The sequence below is a fragment of the Suricata suricatta genome, chromosome 10 (assembly GCF_006229205.1).
Source record: "Suricata suricatta isolate VVHF042 chromosome 10, meerkat_22Aug2017_6uvM2_HiC, whole genome shotgun sequence".
NCBI lineage: Eukaryota > Metazoa > Chordata > Mammalia > Carnivora > Herpestidae > Suricata > Suricata suricatta.
Window position 1 is genome coordinate 101,301,357 of NC_043709.1, and position 15,225 is coordinate 101,316,581.

The following is a 15,225-nucleotide window of genomic DNA, read 5'->3' on the forward strand; positions in this document are numbered from 1 at the left end:
TCTTTTGTTCAGTTTATTCCTAAGTATTTTATTCTTTTTGATCTTACTTTTTTAAGTTTATTTATTTATTTTGAGAGAAAGAGTGTGCATGTACAGGCAGGGGAAGTGCCAGAGAGGAGAAGAGAGAGAGAGAGGATCCCAAGCAGGCTCTATGCTGTCAATACAGAGCCTGACACAGGGATCAATCTTATGAACCTTGAGATCATGACCTGAGCCAAAATCAAGAGTTGGACACTTAACCAACTTAGCCATCCAGGTGCTCCTTCCTCTTACCTTTTCTTTCTTCCTTCCTTTCTTTCTTTCTTTTAAAAATTAAAAAAATGTTTTTTTGTTGTTGTTTTTGAAAGAGACAAGGAGACAAAGTGCAAATGGGGGAGGGGCAGAGAGAGAGGGAGACCCAGAAACCAAAGCAGGCTCCAGGCTCTGAGCTGTCAGCACAGAGCACAATACAGGGTTCAAACCTGCAAGATCATGACTTGAGCCAAAGTCAGACACTCAACCGACTGAGCCAGCCAGGTACCCCTCCTCTTGCCTTTTCTAATCAACTGCCTTGTTCCACCTATTTTAACCTCCAAAGTATCTTTGTAATCTGTTCTTTTCTCTTCATCTCCACTGCTACTACCTCAGGTCAGGTAACTATTATTTCTCACTTATGCCTACAGTCTTGTCCTCCTCAAATCCACCTTCCACATTACCCAAAGGGTGATTTCTCTAAATCACAGATCCTCTGGTATGTGAACCCTTCGAAGATTCCCTATTGCCACAGCATGGCAAACAAGGTCTTTTCTCCTCAATTGCATTTTGTACACTTCCACCAAATATTGAACTCATTACTGCACTTTAAGATATCAATTTTAACAGCTCCATGACACCATCATCATTTGGAGATATTATACATTATTTGGTTCTATGTGTACTTCCGTTTATACATCATATTGTCTCGTACCTCAGGGCTTTTTGTATATCTTGTTCCTTCTCCCTCCACATCATCCGCTCTAGTCCTTTTCACCCTGAGAAACTACACTCACCAGCCCATTCTTTCTGAAAGCTTCTCTCTTACAGAGTTAATTATGTGCTCATCTCTATTTTTTTAGAACAGTGTATATGCCTATAATATTTCATGAATTGTCTTTTATTGTCATATGTTCTTTTCTAAGGTCTTTGAGGTCAGCAGTCATGTTAGATTTATTCTGAATACCCTCACAATACCTATCATATTAGACAATGCTAAAATTTTTTTGTTGAACTCACTTGAAGTAAGCTTTTCTATAAACCTTCTTGCTTTTGATAGACCATTTTTTCTAAATTGTCAAACTGTTTACATTTTCAAAAGGACATACTTAAAAAATAACCTTTTTTGGGTAACAAATGTAACATATGTTTATTTTAAAATGAATGGAATTTATATAAAAGTCCTTATAAGAAAATAAAAATTCCTTATCAATCTACCATGTGGATATGTTACCATTTTGATGTATGCTCTTTCAGCTTTTTATGTGGACTCCTATGTATGTGTGTGCGTCTATGTGTTTGTATGTGTTTGTGTATATAATATGCATGTGTGTGTGTTTTTAATGTAATACTGTTTATTTAACTTCAAAAACATTTCAGCATTCTAAACATACAAAAAAATAACAGAATGTTGCAAATTGTGTTTAGTACAGAAGGTTCTTGAACCTTCATTGATGCAGTGGCTCTTCGCTTTGCTGACAATGAAGAGTTCTACAGTTTGTTTCAAAACAAACAATTTAAAACTACGCACTTAACTAAAAAAGATCCAAACACTTCTCATGCCAGCTGACCCGCCCCCCCCCCCACCTTTTCCACAGCTAAGAATGGCAGCAGAATGCTAGGTCACTATATACAGAAACAAGACAACCTGAAGCTAAACAGATGCCCACTGAAGTGTCCACAGGCCCAGCCTCACAGTGCACGCCCTGAGCTACAGCCCCTCAAAAAGGCATCTTCCCCCACAGCCTCAAGCCAAGCAAGGAGCATCAAGACTTTGTCTCGGTTGTTCTGTCCTTTTTACAAACTATAGATATGTACAATTGAGAACTCAGGATTTCTAGCCAATAACCATCGAGTTAACACCACCTTACAAATTCAGAAAAGAAAATGCCAGAAACATCTTTAAATGCCTTGTCACACCAACAGCAAAGTGCACAGAGTGAGGAGAACACAAGAGCCTTTTAATTTTAAAAATGAAAATGCCTCCCTTAGCTGGTCCATAATCCTTCATTTCCCGATCATAGCGCACTTTATCTGCTTTTGCCATTTCATCAAATACGTACAACTTTGATACAGTTTCAGGGTGCTCCGGACACCCACGGCCGCTTCATGTAAACCACTGACAATTTCTAGAGCACTTTGAAGAGACTACGATATGACCATGACCCAACTGTGTGATTAAACCTAACGAGGGCAACAGACGCGTCTCCAATAAGAGAGGTGTCTGTGACGGCGCTCCCTACTCTAAGGTGTTCACAAGGAGACAGAGGAACAGGTTTTTTTTTTATTCCTCCTCCCCCTCCTCCTCCTCCTCCTCCTCTTCTTCCTCCTCATCTTCATCTTCCTCTTCCACTTTTTTCCGGGCAACTTTTACAGGACGCTTGGCGCCATCAAACTTTCCTTTAGACTTATAGTCGGCGACATCCTTCTCATACTTCTCCTTCAGCTTCGCCGCCTTGTTGTTATAAGGCTGCTTTTCACTGTCACTTAAGTTATTCCACATCTCACCCAGCTTCTTTGCCACATCTCCAATGGAGATACCAGGGTTGGTAGACTTGATCTTGGGGCGGAATTCTGAACAGAACAGGAAGAATCCAGACGGTGGCCTTTTGGGAGCATTAGGGTCCTTCTTCTTGCCTCCCTTAGCTGGTCCATAATCCTTCATTTCCCGATCATAGCGCACTTTATCTGCTTTTGCCATTTCATCAAATTTAGACTTCTCTTTCCCAGACATTGCCTTCCACCTCTCAGAGAACTTCTTGGAAAATTCTGCAAAATTGACAGGGACCTCTGGGTTTTTTCTTCTTATGTTCCTCTCTGCACGTCTGCACAAAGAAGGCATAAGCAGACATCTTGCCCTTTGGTTTCTTGGGATCACCTTTAGCCATCCTGACTGTATCATTCGCTAGTCTGGGCAGCACAGGGCACTACGCGCTGCATGTGTATGTTTTTAATTTTGATTTTTTTTGCGAGAGAGTGCAAACGGGAGGGGTAGAAAGAGAGAGGAACAGAGGCTCTGTGCTGACAGCAGAGAGGCCAATGTGGGGCTCAAACTCACAAACCCATGAGATCATGATCTGAGCTGAAATTAGACACCCAACTAACTAAGCCACCCAGGTGCCCCTACATGTATAATATACACAAATATGTGTATATTCTTGATATACATATATGTGTGATGCATATGAATATATATGGGTATATATAAAACAGTATGATACATACTTTTTGTAGCCTAAAATTATTATTACTTTTTAAAGGTTTTCTTTTAAGTAATCTTTACACCCAATGTGGGGCTCAAACTCATAACTCTGAGATCAATAGTCGCATGCGCCACTGACTAAGCCAGCCAGGGGCCCTTACAAAATTATTATTTTTTTAATTATTAAAAAGTTTTGTTGGTTAATATTTATTTTTGAGAGAAAGAGAGAGCATGAGCAGGGAAAGGGCAGACACAGAAAGAGGGAGGGAGACACAGAATCTGAAGTAGACTCCAGGCCCTGATCTGTCCACACAGAACCCCATGCAGGGCTCGAACTCAGAAACTGCAAGATGATGACCTGAGCCAAAGTTGGATACTTAGCCAATTGAGCCACCCTGGCACCCCCAATTTTTAAAAAATGTTTATTTATTTTTGAGAGAGAGAAAGAGCACAAGTAGGGGAGGGCAGAGAGAGGGAGATACAGAATCTGAAGTGGGCTCCAGGTTTTGAGCTGTCCACACAGAGCCTGATGCAGGGCTCATACTCACGAACCACAAGATCATAAATGGAGCGAACATTGGACAAGTAACTGACTGAGCCACCCAGGTGCCCCCAAAATTATTTTTGATGACTGTACACATATGTATGAACTGTGGTGTAAATATCTATGGATTGTTGAGTGTCAAGAGAATTTTGAATTTTTACTTATAAATAATGCCATCATAAATATTTTAACATATAAACCTGTGCACACCTTTGATTTAACATAACAAATTTGAAGAAATAGTTCATTCACTCATTTATTTTCTCAGTACACATTTATTGAATAGCTACTATGTAGCAGGTATTTTATTTTATTTATTTTTTTAATTTAAAAAATTTTTTAAATTTATTTTTGAGACACAGTGCGAGCAGGGGAGGGTCAGAGAGAGAGGGAGACACAGAACCGGAAACAGGCTCCAGGCTCCGAGCCAGCGGTCAGCACAGAGCCTGATGCGAGGCTTGAACCCACAAAGGTGAGATCTGACCTGAGCTGAAGTCGGAGACTTAACCGACTGAGCCACCCAGGCGCCCCCACCTTAGGTTCTTTTTAAAAAATTTTAAAAATATTTATTCTTGAGAGAGAGAGAGAGAGACAGAGCATGAGTGGGGGAGGGGCAGAGAAAGAGGGAGACACAGATCCAAAGTAGGCCCCAGGCTCCAAGCTGTCAGCACAGAGCCTGACACAAAGCTTGAACCCACAAACCATGAAATCATGACCTGAGCTGAAGTCAGACACTCTACTGATCGAGCCACCCAGGCAGCCCAACCCTAGGTTCTTTAGAATAGGAGCTGGTAGGTTAGTTCCGGGGTAAGCATTCCATGTTTGGTTGCTAGGATATGATTATTTCTCAATAATTGGGTAGTATTCCCAGGAGGCACTTCCCCTATGCCATCCAAACTACTTCTGTGTAGTGCTGTTGTCCCTCTGCTGTGGGGAAGAAGGAGAGAAACGGACTGGAGCAGGTCAGGCCTAGAGAGAAGGTGAGTCTGAACATGAGAAATGAATTAGGACAGTGGCCATGTAAGGGTAGGAAAGGGATGGATTCAAGGGACTTTTTTAAAAAGTTTGTTTATTATTTTGAGAGAAATAGAGCATAAGCAGGGGCGGACAGAGAGAGAGAGAGAGAGAGAGAGAGAGGAGAGAGAGAGAGAGAGAAAGAGAGAGAGAGAGAGGGACTCCATGGACACTTTGGCAGTGTGGGGCTCAAATTCAAAAACTGAGATCATTACCTGAGCCAAAACCAGGAGTCGGTCACTTAATTGACTGAGCCACCCAGGTGCCCTATTGAAGAGGTATTTAATAAGTAACATCCTCTGTCCTGGCAGGCTGTGGGTGGTGCGGGAGAGAAGTCAAAGATGACTGAGACTTAAGCACTGTCCAGAGATAGGGATTCATTTTGGGTTGGAGAGAAGATAATATGTTCAATGTTGGATGTGTTGAGTTTTAAGTACTACACACTATACTAAAATCTAGGAATAAAGGCTTGCAACATAAGACCGATAGAGACAGATTTTGTTACTCTGAAATTTTAGGTATTTCTATTTTTCTAACAAAGTTTAAAGTTCACCAATTCTCTATTTTTCTTCTAAAGAAGATATGGATCTCAAACTCCTTAATCAGCCTGCAACCTCACCCTTCTCATATCTTGTGCTGTGTTGTCTAATGTTTTTGTTCCATCATGGTTTTAACCCCCTCAAATTAGTGGTGATTATTATATTTCATAGTCGATGCTTATTTAAACTTACCAACTTCTCAGGCTCCTAACATAAAATAAATTACACACTCAAACTAGGATAATTCAAGGAGAGTTAACAAATAAATTAAGGCAACTATTTCTAATGAGTATGTGTGAGTAGAGATTAAGAAACCCACAAGAGATTGTGGCACCTGTGTGGCTCAGTCAGTTGAACATCTGACTCTTGATTTCAGCTCTGGTCATGGTCTCATGATAGTGGTGGAATCGACCCCTGTGTTGAGCTCCACATTCAGTGTGGAGCCTGCTTAAGATTCTTTCTCTTTCTCTCTGCCCCTTCTCCCTGCTTGTGCTCTCTCTCTTAAAGAGAAAAGGAAAAAGAGAAAGAAAGAAAGAAAGAGAGAGAGAGAGAGAGAGAGAGAGAGAGAAAGAAAGAGAGGGAGGGAGGAAGAACCCCACAAGAGATAGTATAATAATATGCTAGAACTAGTAACAACCAGTTTTATCACTCCTAGACCTGAAGGGATCTGGGGAGGGAGCAGTCATGAAAAGCTGAAAGGAGAGTAATGCATATAGGGGGATCTTGAGAGAAGTAGTGACCTCAAGGTGTACACCCAGCCAAAGATCACCTTGATAGGAGGAAACAGAAAAATATATACTCCGATCTGACATCTTTTCTTCCTGGAGTGTCCTATTAGGAGTCCCCATTTGCAAAACCCCAGTTGCAAGCCAGAGGACAAGGGAGTTTATTTGATGTAGCCCCCAAAGCATTTAGCAGAGTGGAGAAGAGCGTAGGGAAGATCTGGAGAGCCAACAGAAGATATTCAGGATACCAAGTGTTTTACTAATTCTTAGTTCATAACTAATACATTTCTTGAATTCTCCTGCTCCTTTCCAGGTTTATTTTATTCCTTGCTGAAAGAAGGAAATATACTAGTGTTTCTTTCATATATATTATCTATATTAATACATAATATTATCTATTATTATTATGAATAATAAACTTCTTAGCCTATCTGGAAATGTCTTCATTTTGCTTTCTTGAATGATGTAGCTGAGTATAAATTTCTAGATTGATAGCTATTTTACTTCATTTATTTGCTGATTTATTTGAGAGAGGGAGTGTGTGAGTGAGCAGGGGGCAAGGCAGAGGGGGAAAGAGAGAGAGAGGGAAGATGGGGAGAATCTCACAGGGCTCAATCTCACAACCTTGAGATCATGACCTGAGTCAAAATCAAGAGTTGGACACTTAACTGATTGAGCCACCCAGGTGCCCCATGGTTATTTTGCTTCAAAACTTGAAAGCTATTATTGCACTGTCTTTATTGTTGCTCACGGAAGTCTGTCTGTTAGTCTTTCCTTTGTAGTTAATCTTTTTTATCTGAAGCATTTAGGATTCTTTTGCTTTCTCTGGTCTTTTATTTTATTCCAATGTATCTAAATATGGATTGATTTTCTTTATCCTGTGAAAGACTTGGTGTGCTTTTTCAATCTAAGGATTCACATTTTCTTTAATTCTGAAAGATTTGCAGCCATTTCACTTCAACTATTATCTCTTGCCTGTTTATTCTTTTGGAATTCCCATTAAGTGTATATTGGGGTTTTTCATTCATCTCTCTAAACTTCCCTTCTATTTTCTTCTCTATACGTCTGTGCTATATTTTGCATCACTTTTGCTACTCTTTCTTCCAATTTACTAACTCTCTCTTCAGCAGTATCTTGTCTACTATGAAACCTATCTACTGAGTTGTTCAATTTCTATGTTTTTCTCTTCTGCATTATCTTTTAAAAATATAACTTCTTGTTTCTTTTATGTAAAATCCTGTATTTGTCTTACAGTTTCTATTTTTTATTAAATGTTTTAATGTCTATTTATTTTTGAGGGAGAGAGAGAGAGAAGAGTGCGAGTGGGGGAAGGGCAGAGAAAGAGAGGGAGACACAGAATCTGAAGAGACTCCAGGCTCTGAGCTGTCAGCACAGAGCCGGACATGGGGCTCAAATCAATGACCGCAAGATCATGACCTGAGCCGAAGTCGGATGCTTATCTGACTGAACCACCCAGGTGCCCATACAGTTCCTAGTTTTTAACTTAAAAACTATTTTGCTGAGGCACCTGGGTGGCTGAGTAGTTTAAGGGTCTGACTTCAGCTCAGGCCATGATCTTGAGGTTCTTGAGTTCGAGCCCCTTGTTGGGCTCTGTGCTGACAGCTCAGAGCTTGGAACTTACTTCGGATTCTGGGTCTCCCTCTCCCTCTGCCCCTGCCCTGCTCACACACACACACACACACACACACACACACACACACACACTCTCTCTCTCTCTCTCTCTCTCAAAGATCAATAAACATTAAAAAGTTAAAAAAAAACCTATTTTGTTAAATAAACACACAGAAAGGTGCATGAAATGAGTATATAGACCTCAATGATTTACCACAAAGCAAATATCTCCCTATTGTATCCTTCCTAGTCTTTACTCCCTCCCAAGATAATCATTGATTTAAAACATTTTATTATTGAATTATAGTTGACACACAATATTATATTAATTTCAGGTGCACAGCAGAATGATTTGACAATTCTATATATTGTGCAATGCTCATTACAGTGAGTGTAGTTGCCTCCTGTCATCATACATGCAATAATATTAAAATGTTATCAACTATATCCCTATGCTGTCTTTTCATTTCTGTGACTTATAACTGGAAGTTTGTACCTCTTAATCCCCTTCATCTACTTCACCCATCCTTCCCCCGCACCCTTTTCCTCTGGCAACCACCAGTTTGCTCTACTGGCATCTTTCACTTATTTTGTTTTTGTTAGATTTACCCATTTTGTTGCAGGAGATTGTGGTTGTTTATTTGCATTGTGAAATAGCATTCTATCATATGAATATTATGTGAATATGTCACAATTTATCCATTAGGATGGTATTAGACGTATGAGGTGCAGTTTGGGGCTATTATGGATAATGGCACCATGAAAAGTCATGCACGTGCCTGTCACTCTCGGTAAGCATACATTTCACTAGGCGTGTACCCAGGAAAGGATCATGGAGGACGCATGTCTTAAGCTTTAGAAGATAATAACAAATTGTTTTCCAAAGTGGCTGTATTGTTCCACATCCCACTAGTAGTATGTGAAAATCCCCATTGTTCAAATCTTTGCTACACTAGTTATTGTAAACCTTTAAATTTGAGCCATTTTGGTGGGTCTGTTGCAATATACTTTTGTGGTTTTAGTTTCTACTTCCCTAATTCCTACTTAGTTTGAGCCGAACCTTTACATGTTACATTTGGATATCCTCTTTTATAAATTCCTCTTATGTCTCTTACCCATTTTTCTATTTGTGTTTTTCTTTGATTTGTGGGAGATTGTTATATATTTTGGATCTGGATACTATGTTGGTCTTATGGATGATATGCATCTTTCTTCACTCTGAGCTTTGCCATTTTTACTCACCTAATGGTGCCTTTTGATGGCTGGTGAATCTTAATTTCTCTCTTACATTTTATTTTGATAAAATACCAAACCTATAGAAAAGTTGAGAAAATAATGTAATGAGCACTCATTATTCTTCAATCTACATTCACCAATTTCCTAATATATTTTGCAATATTTGTGCTGATCTAATATTCGCTGTCTCTCTCACAGACACACACACACACATACAGTTCTGAATCATTTCAAATTAAGTTCACACTTATATTATAGACTTTAAGTATTACAGCATGTATCCCCTTAAAATAAAGAGAGGGGCCTGGGTGGTTCAGTCAATTAAGCATTTAACTTTGGCTCAGGTCATAATCTTGCGGTCCGTGGGTTTGAGCTCGGCATTGGGCTCTGTGCTGACAGCCCAGAGTCTGGAGCCTGCTTCAGATTCTGTGTCTCCCTCTCTCTCTGCCCCTCCCCAACTCATGCTCTCTCTCTGTCTCTTTCTCTCTCTCGAAATAATAAATAAACATTAATAAAAGGAAATTCTTATAACCTTATTATCCCAGGGAACTTAGTATTGATACAATTTCATCACTGTTATATAGTCTATGGTCAAATTTCCCCAAGTATCCTTGAAATTTTCTTTATAGCTAGAATTTCCTTGCTGGTAATAGACTGAACTCAGACTTAATCAGTTTTCTGGCTTTTTTTTCCCCCATTACTATTAACCAAAACTATGGGTATAAGTCACTAGAGTATAAGTTTGTAGTGTATAGTAATCAGTTTTATTAATATTAAATTGTTTTATTAATATGAAATTTTCATAGTCCTATAGACCATGGTCTCCTACTCCAAATCTCTATCCAACTCTCACCCATAGAAGGCGTCTTAGAATCTCAAGGAACAAGATATAACCCAAAGGGCAGGCTGAAATCCTGAAAGTGATACCTAATAGGACATATCTCATCTTTTTAACTCTCATATTAATTTGTATTATACTTATTTTACATATGAAGAAATAGAGTCTCCAGGAGTTAAATTGCCTAAGTGGGGGACAGGCTCTGAATCAGGAACCAACCTTGTTTTTCTGATTCTTAATTATTCTTTGCATGGTTTCATCATACCGTGATACCCACCTCTAATGAACTATCCACCTATAGCAAGAGAGAAACAGCTTCCCCTCCTCACCCTTTTTTTATTTCTTACAGAGGTGTTTATAGTTATGGGAGGCTCCTCAGAGATCACGGACAGGAACTTGGATGTCTCAGGAAAGAACATTGAGGACTTTATGGAGGCACTCCAAGTTGCTGGTCAGGTGAGGACATCTTCCTGGCTCCAGCCAGCATAGGACCACCTTGATAAAGGTACCTCATTGAGCACACACCCATTGTACCAGGAGAATGGGAGAAATTTCCAGTCAGCAGAGCACTACTTGGTCCAGTCCATTCATAGCTCCAGGTCCAGTTCCAATGTTTCTAGTCTGACCCATACCTTCTCCACTCCTCAACCTCTGATCCAGTTTTAATCCTCTTCCTAGATTCATTCCTCCTCTTCCTTTCCTGACCAGGGATCATTATTGTCTTTATTATCTTTACCCTTCAACCTTCCTTTCTCCTTGAGTCCCTCTCTCCTATAGTTGTCAGCAGATAATGTCTTACAAACTCTCAAGTTGCTGAAAGTCAAAATCGTAAATAACAAGATGGAAACTCCACTATGCCAGAGGTTGACAGATATCATCATTGACTACGTGAAGACAATGGTGAGGAGCCTGTGTCTCTGGGTTGGGAGCTTTGGGGAACAAAAGCATCCTGGGTCTGAGCCCAGGAATTCTTTCTGGTGAATGATGACACTTGGAAACTAAGTGGGATCTTGGATAGAAGTAACTCATTTCTAAAAAGTTTGCTAGAGTCTGTATCTTGTACTCTGAGCCTATCTCAAGAACTGTGACATAGACAGAATTGGAAAATACAGTAGTGAAGTGAAGTGGTGAGGCAGGATGAATGAAATGGAAAGGGGGAAGGATTTGGGCTATTGACCTCAGAGTCTGACCCAGTTTTCAGACTGTGTTCTGGGATTCCTTAGACGGTCACCTTTGTTATTGGAACTCAACTAATGATCTCAACCTATTTACTAAGCTATTTAAATCCACATATCTGTGTGCTAGCCTACCTTTAGACTGAACATTCATGATGTCTACTTATCCACCTATTAACATACTTTGTATTCACCTTCCTGACATTGGGCTAATCTGGTTTCTTATTTTCTTGATTAACTACCTGCCTATGGGATATCTTCCTCCCATTTACCTGCCTTCTTTAGCTTGCCTGTCAGGGACTTCCAAAGTTGCTTCTATAATCTACCCACTTTCCTTGTGATTCACTTGCTGCTGCAGTGAAATCTCTATTCTCTGGAAACCCCAATCCCCATTCCACCCCAATACACAGACTGTGTAGATTTATTGTCTTCCTGTCCTTTGCACACTTTAGGAAGCTCTTGCCCTCCATCACTGGGAAAGTGTATGTTGGATGGGTTGTAGGTGAGTTACTGCCTGCTAGGTGGAGGAGAATCACTTGACCAAATCCGATTCTCAGAACCTGTGGGACTCATCTTGGGGATTAGCCTTGGAACAGTTAGTCTTTCTCTTTTCAGAAGCCAGAGGGAGAACTGGAGGAGTTGTGTACTGCAGTCCTAATGGCTCTGGGGTTCCAGTCTCCAAGAATAGTCATCTTCAAGCTGTGGGACAGATGGCATCTGAACAACCTGCCCCCAGACTGTCTCCTGGTTGCAGTGGGGGAAAATCATCTTCTGCCAGGGTACAGATCCCTACTGTGGAAGAGTTAGTCTGAGAAGAGGATAGGGCCAGCAGAGGGTGGGGGCATTGTATTGTTCTAGACTAGCTTTATCCTCCTGATTCCTCTCATTGGACATCTCCACTTAGTTCAGTCATGTGTATATAGGAAAAGGACAAACTATGTCCCAGTTGGGCTGCTGGGAACTCAAGAGGGAGTTCCTGGAGATCAAGAATGGCAGAGGAGGACGTTTTAGGGCACGGGAGACTGTGGAGCTAGAAAGAAGACTCCAGGTGGAGAGAGAAGACAGGATAGAGAGTACCCATTCAACAGTGGTGGGGAGGGGCAAAGAAGGAAGCAAGAAGTGGTTTACTTAAGGGAGCTTGCATTTTTAAATCTGATTAGAGGCTTGGAAGATAATAGTGTAGCAGGATGAGGCCAAGAATCACCATACATTCTCTATCCTGGTGGCTACTGACAATGGCAGTGGCTCTCTTACTCATTCAGCTTCCCTCTCCCAATCACAAAGTATGAAAAGACAATCAAGTCACCAGTCCATGACAGTGATTTTTCTTTATTTACCACTTGAAACTGGGGCCAAAGAGAATCTGGGGGAATTCAGCTGGCTTTATGGGCATTAAGATCACAATGACAAGGCAGGTGGTTTGGACTGCACAGCAAGCTCAGAGGACCCAGTGACAGAAATTGGAAATGTGTATTCTGGGCTAATTAGAATGGATGTATTCACATCCACTTCTGATAGCATCACTCTTTATTTCCTTAAGGGTCCTTGGAAGGGAGTGTTCATGCATAGACTGTACCAATACCTCGTATCTTTATGCTGTGCTAACATCCATTATTGAGCTTAATCTTTTCAGCAGCCCTGTGCAGCAATCACATCAGAAATTGTAGTTCTATTTAACAGTTGAAGAAGCTAAAACTCAGATACATTAAGTAACTCTCTCCTGGTTGCCCAGACTCTGGAGGCAGAGCTAGGATCTGGTGGCTCCGAATCTATAGAGTTTCCTACACTAAGGTTAGGATGCACCCCCTGCCTCCTGGGATAGGGATGTTTTTTTGTACTCTCTCTTAGGTGCAGCTCCCTACATTGGTATCACATGGAAATATATCCTGTGCCATCTGAGGATGGCCCAAAAGGAGGATGACATGTTGGCAGTATGTCATGGTGAGGACTAAGAGGGTCTGGGGAAGACTCTGTTGGAATAAGGGAGAGAGGAAAGAGGGGAAGAAAGAGACTGGGTCCCTCTGAATAGGGATCCCAGAAGGCTGGGGAGGGGCAGGAAATGGCTGAGAGCAGGCCAGGTGTGAGAAGCTGCTCTTCTCCATCTGACTTTTCTTGGCCTGATTTGGGGCAAGGGCCAAGTTTGATAGGGATGCTGTGGGTGTTGACAGCTTCAACCACTTTCCCTTTCCCTGCTGTGTGGACCAGGTATGGTCAGAAAAGAAAAATAGTTGGGGATATAGTGAATGGGTTGGTGTTTCCCAGCACAGGACCCCACAGACTCTTTTAGAATTGGGGATGAGAGGACTGTGCCCACATGTATGTATGTTTTGCTTTGTGGGAAGGGAAAAGTGATGGGCAGCTCTAACTCCCTGTTCCCTCATAGTGCTTACAGGATTGGTCATCAGTGCCCGGAGGCATCTGGATCTGGGCACTGACAATGATGAATTAATGGACATCACACAAGAGGCACTGTCCATCAAGGCTTACCTTACCCTTCGGGTTCTCTTCAATTGTTGGTCCTTGAAGAGCAACAGCAAGGTGGGATTGCAGCTAGCAGGGGTTGCATGGATGGGCTGAAGGAGTAAGTCTGGTGGAAAGATAACTTAAATGGCTCTTCCAAAAGAGCAGGGTGATTTTCCTCAGGTTCCTCTTCCCATTCTCCATAAAAATGTACTATCAGAAAACTCCACCATGCATTCATGTATTATGTATGCAATTAAACAACTTGCATTTATGATTACCATCATTTGCTAGGCACTGTGCTAAGCCTTGCAGATACAAAGATGACTAAGGCAAAGCCCCTAAGGGATTATCTTGCCTTCATCTCTGAGCTGAGGTAAGTTTGTTGTGTTGCCTTGGGCACAGGTGACAGAGCAAGCTCTGCTGATAATTGGCCATCTCTTCTTCCTCATTCCATCACCCAAACTCAAGAACAAAGTGAACCGGTTAACCCGATGGTTAATGACTTTGATGTCTGCAAAAGTGGCACCTTTCTACATTACCCAGGTGATTGGAATGGGGTGAGAAGATAATTTAACTAGTTTATTCTTTCCGTGTTTATTGAGTAGTTAATGCTGGGGTTGGCAAAGCAGGGCCCACAGGCCAAATCCAGCCTGAAACTTATCTTTGTAAAATGAGATTTTGTTGGAATTCTGCCACTCCTATTTGTTGAATTCATCTTACCCTTTGAATCTCTCTGACTTTCCTCTGACCTCTAGATTTAGATTTAAATAACTCATTAGAGTAGATCAACCCCACCTGTGTAATATCCCTATTTTAAGGTCAACTGGTTTGGGACCTTAACTATGTCTGCAAAATCTCTTCATATAAACACCTTCATTACTACTTGATTAAATAACTGGGAGAAGGACCCTGGAATTTGGGAGGCCATTACTATATTCTGCCTACCTTAGAATTGTTGTACCAATATTAGATATTTTTAGGAGCCGAGGACTCAGAATTTTCTGATTTTTTCAGTCCTTCTTCCATTTCAATGGCATTCCTGAAACCAAGTTCTCTCTGAATTTTAATGGGAATTCCACAAAAAGAAGGTGTGTTAGTTAGCAAAAGGGGTGGGAAATACTGAGATAAAATTAAATAAAGTCTTAAATGTAGGGCTTCTCAAACCTTTCAATATGTAGGCTAGTCTAGTCCTCCAAGAAGCAAATACTAACATGGGATTAGAGGTGCAAGAGATTTATTGAGGAACATCTGTGAGGGAAAACAGGGACAGAGCCAGAGAAGGCTCCAAGAACCATCAGACTATAATGTATATCTGATGGTTGATAAGGAGAAGGGGAAGGAGGGAAGAAAGGGAAGGAGAAAGAGAGGAAAGTTTAAGATTACAGTGCAGTTGTAAGAATGTTTTAGTAAAGCCAACGGGGAGCCACTGAACCAAAGTTACCCATCAGAAAAATCCTACGTCTTGAAGGACTAATAGACCCACCTTAGTGGACCTGCCATATTCAGTCATTGGCTGAGACAAACCTGTGGGACTTCAGTTTTAACACAGTAATGGATTTTAGAGCATGGCAACTGCAGATATTGGTCAATTATGCACCAATAGGCATCCGAGAGGCATATTTTTCA

General features: G+C 41.0%; 1 protein-coding gene and 1 pseudogene across 1 annotated transcript in view; one reads left to right on the plus strand and one right to left on the minus strand.

The window, feature by feature from the left end:
* Positions 1-2,515: 2,515 nt before the first annotated feature.
* Positions 2,516-3,124, minus strand: LOC115304931 (annotated as a pseudogene).
* A 5,532-nt stretch (positions 3,125-8,656) lies between these two features.
* Positions 8,657-15,225, plus strand: part of LOC115305333 (maestro heat-like repeat-containing protein family member 1) — a 75,169-nt gene continuing 68,600 nt past the window's right edge. The window contains 8 exon segments of the mRNA XM_029955563.1: positions 8,657-8,678; positions 10,311-10,417; positions 10,739-10,861; positions 11,752-11,892; positions 11,894-11,915; positions 12,985-13,077; positions 13,520-13,674; positions 14,002-14,142. Of these exon segments, the coding sequence (XP_029811423.1) occupies positions 8,657-8,678; positions 10,311-10,417; positions 10,739-10,861; positions 11,752-11,892; positions 11,894-11,915; positions 12,985-13,077; positions 13,520-13,674; positions 14,002-14,142 (804 nt within the window).